The 13,014-nt window shown below is 50.6% G+C and overlaps 1 protein-coding gene across 1 annotated transcript; it reads left to right on the top strand.

Moving 5' to 3' along the window:
- Window positions 1–1,174: 1,174 nt before the first annotated feature.
- Window positions 1,175–11,748, top strand: fgf24 (fibroblast growth factor 24; the record flags this gene model as incomplete). Its single annotated transcript, XM_080522272.1, has 5 exons — window positions 1,175–1,218; window positions 1,339–1,375; window positions 4,613–4,790; window positions 8,875–8,981; window positions 11,470–11,748. 5 exons carry the CDS (start codon window positions 1,175–1,177, stop codon window positions 11,746–11,748), a joined length of 645 nt encoding a protein of 214 aa, XP_080378398.1.
- Window positions 11,749–13,014: the final 1,266 nt, after the last annotated feature.

Here is a 13,014-nt window from a genome sequence, read left to right on the forward strand (position 1 = left end):
AGAAGATGGAGGAGGACACCTGATGAGAAGATGGAGGAGGACACCTGATGGAGAACTTTTCCTCTCAGATCTTCGTGTAAAACTGCAGCAAACTGATGTTTGTGTTTGAACTCGTCACGTTTGTTCCTTGCAGCGCGTATTTAATTAGCACGTTTAATTAGCACGTTTGATAATTAGCACGTTTAATTAGCACGTTTAATTAGCACGTTTAATTAGCACGTTTGCTCCTTTGTCTTCATTGAAACCCAAACTGGGATCAGGATTTCCTGCTAAAACACTGGATCACATTAAAGCCTCGTCGGAGCTGCGCGCGCTGCGTTTTGCCCTCCGGGAGGAAAAGCCCCTCCGAGCGGACGCTCTCTGCGGGATTACCCTATCAGGTGCAAACCGCTGACATGTTTCCACCCACCGCAAACCACAAAGCCTCTCTGTGCCCAAATGTGCAGCCGCAGACGCAGCGGCCGCTCCTGACAGGACAGACGCCGCTGCGCCACGAGCAGGGATCCACTGCGCCTTTCGACTCTTCCACTGCGCCTTTCGACTCTTCCACTGCGCCTTTCGACTCTTCCACTGCGCCTTTCGACTCTTCCACTGCGCCTTTCTCGCCTCTGGACAAGTTTCCTTCCCCGAGGAGCGGCTTGGTTTCGGGGGCGCTTGTTTTGTCCACCGCGTCCCGCAGCAGGCTGGTAGAATAAAACGAGCCATGCAAGGTGTCGGAAGCCCCCCCCCAGGCCCGGAGCGACCCGGGGCCGTCTGACTCCTGAAACTCGCTCACGGTCGTTGGCCAACTCCGGTGGACGCGCGCAAAACTGAGGATCATTAAAAAACCAACAACAACAACAACAACAAAACCAAACCAAACGAGGGATTGTTTTGATGTTGTCCTCGTGAGGGACACACCAGCGACGTGTTTGTCTTCCCGTCTTCCGCCGCCGCCTCCCGGGACGCAGAAGCCTGAAGTGGATCCCGTCCGGCCAACAAGGAAGCACCCGATGTTGCTCCCCGCAGCCCTGCTGCTGCTCCCCGCTCATCGCTGCTCGTCCCGGGACTCGCTCTCCCGCTTACCGCCGGAGCTCCGTGCGTAAAAGACGCACCGGGGAGCGGCGGAGCGCGGGGCGACCCGCAGCCTTGCGGGGCTCCAGGTGTGAGGAAGCAGGTGTATTCAGGCGGATTCATGCCAGACACGATGTCTCCGCTGCCTTCCAGGTTCATTTACCTGTAAGAGTCCCACCATCCGTCCTCGCTTCTCTCCGACAGAAGTCGCCAAAAGCTCCATATTTGTCCTCCAGCTCATTTCCCCGTCATTCATCCCTCCTTCTTCTTGTCGTCTCTCCTCAGGTCCTTCCACTTTCTGGTCCTCTACTTCCAGCTGCAGGTACGTGGACCCCCGGTCCCCCCGTCCCCCGGTCCCCCGTCCCCCGGTCCCCCGGTCCCCGTCCCCCGGTCCCCCGGTCCCCCCGTCCCCGGTCCCCCGTCCCCCGGTCCCCGTCCCCCGGTCCCCCGTCCCCCGGTCCCCCGTCCCCCCGTCCCCCGGTCCCCCGGTCCCCCGTCCCCCGGTCCCCCGGTCCCCGTCCCCGGTCCCCCGTCCCCCCGTCCCCCGGTCCCCCGTCCCCCGGCCCCCGGTCCCCCCGTCCCCGGTCCCCCGTCCCCCGGTCCCCCGGTCCCCCGGTCCCCCGGTCCCCCGGTCCCCCCGTCCCCCGGTCCCCCGGTCCCCCGGTCCCCCGGTCCCCCGGTCCCCCGTCCCCCGGTCCCCCGGTCCCCCGGTCCCCCGCTCTGTGCTCCAGGACGGTGTGACGGACTCGTTTCACTGTTTACTTCGACTTTACAACTTCCTACATCAAAGCCACGACTTGAGAGGATTTAACGTGAATTAAAATGTCAGATGACGTTAAATCAACGTCGCAACGTTCCGTTAAGAGAGAAAAGACCTGGACTGAGTCAGAGCGAGGCTGAAAGGAGTCAGAGCGAGGCAGAGCACAGAAAGTATCTGATCACTTTTATTAGCAGGGATCAATGAGGACGACAGCGGCTCGTGCTTGTGGAAGTCAAGTAGCGCTCAGAGTGTAACGGCAGTGGAGGAACGAAGGTTTCTCTGCGCCAGATGCTCCTTTGGCGCTTCTTTTATGAGTTGCGTCTCACTTTGAACTGTAATGATTCGCAGACGTCGAGTCGCTAATTGACTGCGCTTCACGTTTGGAGAAGACGCAGGCGGCGCGCGCCTTCCTCGTAAAACCGCCCGATCGCTTTATTGCGGTGACGTCATTAATCCCAAGTCTCGTTTCCTATTAATTTCCCATCGTTAGGACGATATTAGACGTTCAAAAGCAGGAGAAAAGGCCGAAAACCACCGAGTCTCGTGCTTTTCTTAAGCAGAAGCGTCACTCTGTGTGAAACGGGGTTTTTGTCCGTGTTTTGTTTTTTGTTTTGTTTCTTTATACATTTTGTAAGTTTGTGAAAATCAATGGATGCAGATCGACTGGGGCCAGTTTTATTTCCATCCATGAGAAAACAACAGATAATAGTCCCTCAATAGAAATACTAATAAATTAAACTATATGATCAATACTAAACTTATTATTAATATTATTATTATTATTATTATTATTATTATTAAAACACTTTTTCGAGCGAAACACCTGCATGACTGAATTCTGGTGATTTACTGAGTAAATCAGTCAAATGTATTCCAGTAACGTGTTTCACAGTTAAATATCATAAAGTCGCTCCAGAACGCAGCAGGAGGTTGTTGTTGTTTTAGTGTTTGACGTTAATCAGGTCACGTGACTCATGAAACGTTCTTCCACACGTCCTGGACCCGTCGGTTGTTCTGGACAGACGATGTGAGTCCCGCTGCTTCCTGCAGGACGAGTCTGTCGTTCTGACGGAGAAGCTTCTGTTGTCAGAGCGGCATGAACGACTGGCGTGTGTGTGTGTGTGTGTGTGTGTGTGTGTGTGTGTGTGTGTGTGTGTGTGTGTGTGTGTGTGTGTGTGTGTGTCAAACCACTGCCAGACTTTCGACGTTTCCTCCGTTTTCCAGCTGCGTCTTTGAAGAAAAATGAAGTGAGCCTGTTGTTCTTCTTCAGCTCGTCTTCAGTTAGAGGAGCAGGAGGGTAGAGGAGCAGGAGGGTAGAGGAGCAGGAGGGTAGAGGAGCAGGAGGGTAGAGGAGCAGGAGGGTCGAGGAGCAGGAGGGTCGAGGAGTGACGATAGAGGAGCAGGAGGGTCGAGGAGTGACGATAGAGGAGCAGGAGGGTCGAGGAGTGACGATAGAGGAGCAGGAGGGTAGAGGAGCAGGAGGGTAGAGGAGCAGGAGGGTCGAGGAGTGACGATAGAGGAGCAGGAGGGTCGAGGAGCAGGAGGGTCGAGGAGTGACGATAGAGGAGCAGGAGGGTCGAGGAGTGACGATAGAGGAGCAGGAGGGTAGAGGAGCAGGAGGGTCGAGGAGTGACGGTAGAGGAGCAGGAGGGTCGAGGAGCAGGAGGGTAGAGGAGTGACGGTAGAGGAGCAGGAGGGTAGAGGAGCAGGAGGGTCGAGGAGTGACGGTAGAGGAGCAGGAGGGTCGAGGAGTGACGGTAGAGGAGCAGGAGGGTAGAGGTGTGACGGTAGAGGAGCAGGAGGGTAGAGGAGTGACGGTAGAGGAGCAGGAGGGTAGAGGAGTGACGGTAGAGGAGCAGGAGGGTTGAGGAGTGATGGTAGAGGAGCAGGAGGGTTGAGGAGTGACGGTAGAGGAGCAGGAGGGTAGAGGAGTGACGGTAGAGGGGCAGGAGGGTAGAGGAGTGACGGTAGAGGAGCAGGAGGGTCGAGGAGTGACGGTAGAGGAGCAGGAGGGTAGAGGAGTGACGGTAGAGGAGCAGGAGGGTAGAGGAGCAGGAGGGTCGAGGAGTGACGGTAGAGGAGCAGGAGGGTCGAGGAGCAGGAGGGTAGAGGAGTGACGGTAGAGGAGCAGGAGGGTCGAGGAGCAGGAGGGTAGAGGAGCAGGAGGGTCGAGGAGTGACGGTAGAGGAGCAGGAGGGTCGAGGAGCAGGAGGGTAGAGGAGTGACGGTAGAGGAGCAGGAGGGTAGAGGAGCAGGAGGGTCGAGGAGTGACGGTAGAGGAGCAGGAGGGTCGAGGAGTGACGGTAGAGGAGCAGGAGGGTAGAGGAGTGACGGTAGAGGAGCAGGAGGGTCGAGGAGTGACGGTAGAGGAGCAGGAGGGTTGAGGAGTGGCGATAGAGGAGCAGGAGGGTTGAGGAGTGACGGTAGAGGAGCAGGAGGGTTGAGGAGTGGCGATAGAGGAGCAGGAGGGTTGAGGAGTGACGGTAGAGGAGCAGGAGGGTAGAGGAGTGACGGTAGAGGAGCAGGAGGGTCGAGGAGTGTCTTCAGGTTCTGCACTTGTTTCCCTCCAGTTCATTAACGTGTCTCGTTACAGATTCGCAGCTTGTAAAAGCGCCGCTCGTGAAATGCGGCAGTGGAAAGCCGAGCGCAGCGGTGAAGCGCGGCGGCTGCCAGGTTGTTAGCGGCGGTTCGGAGCCGGCGGCTCTAGTTCCTGACACCAGGCTCATAAAAGCAGCAGCGCATTAGCATCAATGCCGTCTCGCTGCCTCGCCGCCTCACTTCCTGCCGTCTCTCCTGCAGGAATGTCAGCAGAGCTCGGCAGACTTCAAGTTCTACATCGAGAACCACACGGGGAACCCCGACGACCTGAGCAGGAAGCAGGTCCGCATCTACCAGCTGTACAGCAGAACCACCGGCAAGCACGTGCAGGTCCTGGGCAAGAAGGTCAACGCCAACGGAGATGATGGGGGCAAGTATGGTACGGGACAACTGCCCTGCACCGCACCCGCCCTACCGGCCCTACCCAGCCGGCGCCCTGCAGCGCCACCATCAGGCACCTCAGGGTCACTGCACCTTCTGGAGGGGACGGCTGACCAGGCTCACGGGACGGGATGGACCGGACAAGAAAACGACAGGACAGGACAGGACAGGACAGGACAGGACAGGACAGGACAGGACAGGACAAGACAAGACAAGACAAGACAAGACAAGACAGGACAGGACAGGACAGGACAGGACAGGACAGGACAGGACAGGACAGGACAGGACAGGACAGGACAGGACAGGACAGGACAGGACAGGACAGGACAGGACAGGACAGGACAAAGCCACCCTGATTATCAAGTGTGTGGCAGTGGGGTCACTTTACACTGATCAGCCACAACATTATGACCACCGACAGTAAAGTAAATAACATTTTTCATCTGCTTTAAACCTGATGAAAGGGAAAGATCAAAGAGAGATGAGGTGTGATACAAAGTGTCTGTCTGAGAGGACAACATGAAGAGACATGGTCTCGTCTGGAGTCGTCAGCTTCCAGACGTTATACGTGACGTTACCACCGTCAGTGACCAGTTTTTGCAGCGACTCAGATGAAACCAAAGTGACGGACAGAGCTGAAGCTCTTTGATGTGGCGCTTTGAGAGTTCTGCATCAAAGAGCTTTGAGAGCGCCGGGGTCTTCCTTCCTCCGGCTCCGGCCTCTCGCCTCGCGAAGTTTCCTCGCTGCTTGTTAGAGCTTGAGTGGAAGCAGATCCACGTTTTTTCCCATGAGTCTTTGCCAACTTCTCCCCCCGTCTCCGTCCAGCTGTAGTACCTGGCACCTGCCAGCTCCTCTGCAGCGATAACGCTCTCCGACTCACTGCTGCCAGCAGCTCCCAGGAAGTAGACGGCTCCCGTCCTCGTCTGAAGGAGCTGCAGCAGCAGGAGCTGGACGTCTCCTGAAGCACCAGTGCAGGAAGTTCATGACTGTAAAGGTTGTGGAAGCGTCTCTGGTCCAGAAGGACCATTGGTCCTGACCCCTGGTCCTGGTCCAGAAGGACCGTTGGTCCTGACCCCTGGTCCTGGTCCAGAAGGACCGTTGGTCCTGATGACCTCCTGCTGTGACGACTTCCTTCCTGCAGAGACACTGAAGGATTCCTAAGAAGCAGAACTCACATCAGTCAGATCCTCAAAGAGAGGAGTGTGTCTGACTGAAAGCCCCCCCCCCCCCCCCCCCGGTGGAGGACGGGGGGGTGGGGGGGGTGGGGGGGGTGGGGGGGGGGGGGGGGTGGGCGGGCTGGGGGGGGGGGGGGGGGGGGGCTTTCAGTCAGACACACAAACAGAAACATCTCAGAACAAGAACCAGGAAATTCTTCTTCTTCTTCACCTGGAAGACAGGTCGGTTGTAGTCTTCTCCCACGGCTGGGTGTTAAAGTGGTGGTGCCCCCCCCCTCTGACCCCCCCCCCCCCCCCCCCCGACCCCCCCAGGCCCATCCCGACCCCTCACACTATTCTTCCTGGGCTCCTTGAGTGCTGCTGAATGGACCAGTGTGTTCAACTAATGGATCATCTTAACTGGTAGATTGAGTGAGCAGACTGAAGGGGGAGGAAACTTAATCCTGGGGGGGGGGGGGCGGGGGGGCGTTTGGTGGGGGGGGTTGAGCTGCTGAAAGGCGAGCAGAGACAGAGACGGAGACAGAGACGGAGACAGAGACAAATCCGTCCTCCAGGATGAGAAGCTCCTGTTTGAAATGGAGAAAAGACATTTAGAACCCAAACGTTCTTCAGTTTGTTTCAGGAAACAGGAAGTGATTCTTTCATCACTTTATATAGGTTCTTTACAGGTTCTTTACAGGTTCTTTATAGGTTCTTTATAGGTTCTTTACAGGTTCTTTATAGGTTCTTTATAGGTTCTTTATAGGTTCTTTACAGGTTCTTTATAGGTTCTTTATAGGTTGTTTACAGGTTCTTTATAGGTTCTTTATAGGTTCTTTATAGGTTCTTTACAGGTTCTTTATAGGTTCTTTATAGGTTCTTTATAGGTTCTTTATAGGTTCTTTACAGGTTCTTTATAGGTTCTTTATAGGTTCTTTATAGGTTCTTTACAGGTTCTTTATAGGTTCTTTATAGGTTCTTTATAGGTTCTTTATAGGTTCTTTATAGGTTCTTTACAGGTTCTTTATAGGTTCTTTATAGGTTCTTTATAGGTTCTTTATAGGTTCTTTACAGGTTCTTTATAGGTTCTTTATAGGTTCTTTATAGGTTCTTTATAGGTTCTTTATAGGTTCTTTACAGGTTCTTTATAGGTTCTTTATAGGTTCTTTACAGGTTCTTTATAGGTTCTTTATAGGTTCTTTATAGGTTCTTTACAGGTTCTTTATAGGTTCTTTATAGGTTGTTTACAGGTTCTTTATAGGTTCTTTATAGGTTCTTTATAGGTTCTTTACAGGTTCTTTATAGGTTCTTTATAGGTTCTTTATAGGTTCTTTATAGGTTCTTTACAGGTTCTTTATAGGTTCTTTATAGGTTCTTTATAGGTTCTTTACAGGTTCTTTATAGGTTCTTTATAGGTTCTTTATAGGTTCTTTATAGGTTCTTTATAGGTTCTTTACAGGTTCTTTATAGGTTCTTTATAGGTTCTTTACAGGTTCTTTATAGGTTCTTTATACGTTCTTTATAGGTTCTTTACAGGTTCTTTATAGGTTCTTTATAGGTTCTTTATAGGTTCTTTATAGGTTCTTTATAGGTTCTTTATAGGTTCTTTATAGGTTCTTTACAGGTTCTTTATAGGTTCTTTATAGGTTCTTTACAGGTTCTTTATAGGTTCTTTATAGGTTCTTTATAGGTTCTTTACAGGTTCTTTATAGGTTCTTTATAGGTTGTTTACAGGTTCTTTATAGGTTCTTTATAGGTTCTTTATAGGTTCTTTACAGGTTCTTTATAGGTTCTTTATAGGTTCTTTATAGGTTCTTTATAGGTTCTTTACAGGTTCTTTATAGGTTCTTTATAGGTTCTTTATAGGTTCTTTACAGGTTCTTTATAGGTTCTTTATAGGTTCTTTATAGGTTCTTTATAGGTTCTTTATAGGTTCTTTACAGGTTCTTTATAGGTTCTTTATAGGTTCTTTATAGGTTCTTTATAGGTTCTTTACAGGTTCTTTATAGGTTCTTTATAGGTTCTTTATAGGTTCTTTATAGGTTCTTTATAGGTTCTTTACAGGTTCTTTATAGGTTCTTTATAGGTTCTTTACAGGTTCTTTATAGGTTCTTTATAGGTTCTTTATAGGTTCTTTACAGGTTCTTTATAGGTTCTTTATAGGTTGTTTACAGGTTCTTTATAGGTTCTTTATAGGTTCTTTATAGGTTCTTTACAGGTTCTTTATAGGTTCTTTATAGGTTCTTTATAGGTTCTTTATAGGTTCTTTACAGGTTCTTTATAGGTTCTTTATAGGTTCTTTATAGGTTCTTTACAGGTTCTTTATAGGTTCTTTATAGGTTCTTTATAGGTTCTTTATAGGTTCTTTATAGGTTCTTTACAGGTTCTTTATAGGTTCTTTATAGGTTCTTTACAGGTTCTTTATAGGTTCTTTATACGTTCTTTATAGGTTCTTTACAGGTTCTTTATAGGTTCTTTATAGGTTCTTTATAGGTTCTTTATAGGTTCTTTATAGGTTCTTTATAGGTTCTTTATAGGTTCTTTACAGGTTCTTTATAGGTTCTTTATAGGTTCTTTACAGGTTCTTTATAGGTTCTTTATACGTTCTTTATAGGTTCTTTATAGGTTCTTTATAGGTTCTTTATACGTTCTTTACAGGTTCTTTATAGGTTCTTTATAGGTTCTTTATAGGTTCTTTATAGGTTCTTTACAGGTTCTTTATAGGTTCTTTATAGGTTCTTTACAGGTTCTTTATAGGTTCTTTATACGTTCTTTATAGGTTCTTTATAGGTTCTTTATAGGTTCTGGTGGTCAGGTGTGCTGGTTTGGTGAAGCAGGTGAAACAGGCGCTCAGCTCAAAGTGCCGACTCAGCAGGAACAGCAGGTTCCAGATGGAACCTGCTGTTCCTGACCTCCGTTGTGTTGCAGCTCTCCTGGTGGTGGAGACGGAGACGTTCGGCAGCCACATCCGGATCAGAGGCAAGGAGAGCGAATATTACATCTGCATGAACGACAAGGGCAAAGTGGTGGGACGGGTGAGTCGTCTGTCTTCTGTCTTCACGTTCTGAAAAAGTTCCTCATGTTGATGAAAACGAGTGTTTGTGGCCGGAGCTCTTCTTCGTCGCTGCTTTGTGCAGCCAAACAAAACCCCTTTGATGAAGCGGCTCCTCCGTTACGTAACCGTCCTGCTCTCTGACACCCGATCACTCAATTACTGCAAATCACTGCGACGCAGTGGGACACTAATGGTCACTGTGGAGGAATGTCCCTGCAGTTATATCACTGAGTCTCCCAGGACGCCGCGTGACCAGAGGACTCCCGTACGGAGACCACTGGGACACACTGGGACGCAGTGGGACATAGTGGGATTAAGTGAGACGCAATGGGACACAGTGAGACATAGTGGGATGCAGTGGGACACATTGAGATGCAGTGAAATGCAGTGGGACATAGTGGGACAAAGTCAGATGCCGTGAGACACATTGAGATGCAGTGGGACGCAGTGGGGTGCAGTGAGACACAGTAGGACACAGTGAGACAGTTGGATGCAGTGGGGTGTAGGGAGATGCAGTGGGACACAGTGAGACACAGTGGGGTGCAGTGAGACACAGTTGAACACAGTGAGATACAGTGAGATGCAATGGGACACAGTGAGACGCAGTTTGGATGCAGTGGGACACAGTGAGATGCAGTGAGACACAGTTAGATGTAGTAGGACATAGTGAGGCGCAGTGGGACATAGTGGGATGCAGTGAGACGTAGTGAGATGCAGTGAGACACATTGGGACACAGTTGGACGTAGTGAGATGCAGTGGGACACAGTAAGATGCAGTGGGACACAGTGAGACACAGTTGGACATGAGACAGCGTGGGACACATTGAGATGCAGTGGGACACAGTGGGATGCAGTGAGATGCAGTGGGGCACATTGAGATGCAGTGAGACGTAGTAGGACGCAGTGAGATTCAGTGAGATGCAACAGGACATAGTGATACACAGTGGGACACATTGAGATGCAGTGAGACACAGTGGGGTGCAGTGAGATGCAGTGGGACACATTGGGATGCAGTGAGACGTAGTGGGACGCAGTGAGATGCAGTGAGATGCAATAGGACATAGTGATACACAGTGGGACACAGTTAGACGCAGTGAGGACACATTGAGATGCAGTGGGACACAGTGGGATGCAGTGGGACACAGTGAGACGCAGTGGGACACATTGAGATGCGGTGGGACACATTGAGATGCAATGAGACCCATTGAGATGCAGTGGGACACAGTGAGATGCAGTGAGACACATTGAGATGCAGTGAGACACATTGAGATGCAGTGGGGCACATTGAGATGCAGTGAGACACATTGAGATGCAGTGGGACACAGTGAGATGCAGTGGGACACATTGAGATGCAGTGAGACACATCGAGATGCAGTGGGACACATTGAGATGCAGTGAGACACATTAAGATGCAGTGGGACACAGTGAGATGCAGTGAGACACATTGAGATGCTGTGGGACACAGTAAGACACAGTGAGACGCAGTGGGACACAGTGAGACGCAGGGATATTTAGTGATATAGTTCATTACAATGTGTTAAAATGCTTTACAGTGTGTAGATAACAGATGTAGATAACAGATGTAGATACCAGAACGTAGATAACAGATGTAGATAACAGAACGTAGATAACAGATGTAGATAACAGATGTAGATAACAGAACGTAGATAACAGATGTAGATAACAGAGTGTAGATACCAGAACGTAGGTAACAGATGTAGATAACAGAACGTAGATAACAGATGTAGAGCACAGATGTAGATAACAGATGTAGATACCAGAAAGTAGATAACAGATGTAGATAACAGAGTGTAGATACCAGAACGTAGAAAACAGATGTAGATAACAGAATGTAGATAACAGATGTAGATAACAGATGTGGATACCAGAATGTAGATACCAGAACGTAGATAACAGATGTAGATAACAGAGTGTAGATACCAGAGTGTAGATACCAGAACGTAGATAACAGATGTAGATACCAGAACGTAGATAACAGATGTAGATAACAGATGTAGATACCAGAACGTAGATACCAGAACGTAGATACCAGATGTAGATAACAGATGTAGATACCAGAATGTAGATACCAGAACGTAGATAACAGATGTAGATACCAGAACATAGATAACAGATGTAGATAACAGATGTAGATACCAGACCGTAGATACCAGAACATAGATACCAGAACATAGATACCAGAACGTAGATACCAGATGTAGATACCAGATGTAGATACCAGACCGTAGATACCAGACCGTAGATACCAGAACGTAGATACCAGATGTAGATAACAGATGTAGATACCAGATGTAGATACCAGATGTAGATACCAGATGTAGATACCAGATGTAGATAACAGATGTAGATAACAGATGTAGATAACAGATGTAGATACCAGATGTAGATACCAGATGTAGATACCAGATGTAGATACCAGATGTAGATAACGGTGTGATGTTCCCCAGACGGACGGCAGGAAGCAGGAGTGTGTGTTCGTGGAAGAGTTCCTGGAGAACAACTACACGGCGCTGGTCTCGGCCAAGTACCGGGGCTGGTACCTGGGCTTCAACCGGAAGGGCCGGCCCAAGAAGGGGTCCCGGACCACCCAGCGCCAGCAGGAGGTCCACTTCATGAAGCGGGAGCCGCAGGGCCGGGTCAACCCTCTGGACGAGTTCCGCTACACCACCGTGACTAAGAGGACTCGCAGGGCCCGCCGCTTAAAGCCCGGCGCCAGGAGGGACTGACGGGACCGCCGGACCGGGACTCACCTGAGCAGGGACGACCGGGCCCACTGGACCGGGACCACCGGGTCGGGGTTCCTCTGGGTTCCTCAACAAGCTCCAGTTTGTTCAAAGACTCAAAGAAGAAAGGAAGTGAACAAAGGTTTTGTTTTCGTCCTGGAGGACTTTCCAGGTCCGCAGGTCGTGTTGACGAGTCGCGTTCTTCGGGTCGACACGGCGACTCGACCCGGTTCTTCATCCTGGATCCTGAAGCCGAGCTGCTGGTCGCCGTGGCGACGGAGCAGGAGCCGGCGCTACGTTATAAAGCTCAGCCACCCAGAGAGGAATCGTACCGGCGGCTTTGTGTTGCTCCAGACGATGCCGCATCTCGTTCTTTCCACCGGAACCGGACTCCATGGAGACGGAGCGGAGCGGCTGCAGCGGCGCCGCCTGGCTGCGTCGCTCTGAGTGCAGGATCCTCCACTCTTCCTCCACTGAGGGTCTCCATGGTCCGTGTTCCGTGTTCCGTGTTCCGTGTTCCGTGTTCCGTGTTCCCCCCTCAGATCCAGCTGGTCTCCTCGTCCACCAGAATAAACAAAGTTATTATATATATATACTATATATTATAACGTAATGTTATTAATCCTCATCATCTGCCGGCTTCACCAGAACCGGTTCAGGTCCGGTTCAGGTCTGGTTCAGGTCCGGTCCAGGTCCGGTCCAGGTCCGGTTCAGGTCCGGTCCAGGTCTGGTTCAGGTCCGGTCCAGGTCCGGTCCAGGTCCGGTTCAGGTCCGGTCCAGGTCTGGTTCAGGTCCGGTCCAGGTCCGGTTCAGGTCCGGTTCAGGTCCGGTCCAGGTCCGGTCCAGGTCTGGTTCAGGTCTGGTTCAGGTCGGGTCCAGGTCCGGTCCAGGTCCGGTCCAGGTCCGGTCCAGTGATGATGTGTTGAAGGTTTGAATTGGTGTTGAAGCGATGTGACTCCTCTACCTCTTGGTTCTGCTTGCTGGTCTGGTTCTGTTGGTTCTGCTGGTTCTGTTAGTTCTGTTGGGTCTGCTGGTTCTGTTGGTTCTGCTGGTTCCGCTGGTTCTGCTTGCTGGTCTGGTTCTGTTGGTTCTGCTGGTTCTGTTAGTTCTGTTGGTTCTGCTTGCTGGTCTGGTTCTGGTGGTTCTGCTGGTTCTGTTGGTTCTGCTGGTTCCGCTGGTTCTGCTGGCCGGTCCGGTTCTGTTGGTTCTGCTGATTCTGTTAGTTCGGTTGGTTCTGCTGGCTGGTCTGGTTCTGTTAGTTCTGTTGGT

Source organism: Blennius ocellaris (assembly GCF_963422515.1).
Source record: "Blennius ocellaris genome assembly, contig: SCAFFOLD_176, whole genome shotgun sequence".
NCBI lineage: Eukaryota > Metazoa > Chordata > Actinopteri > Blenniiformes > Blenniidae > Blennius > Blennius ocellaris.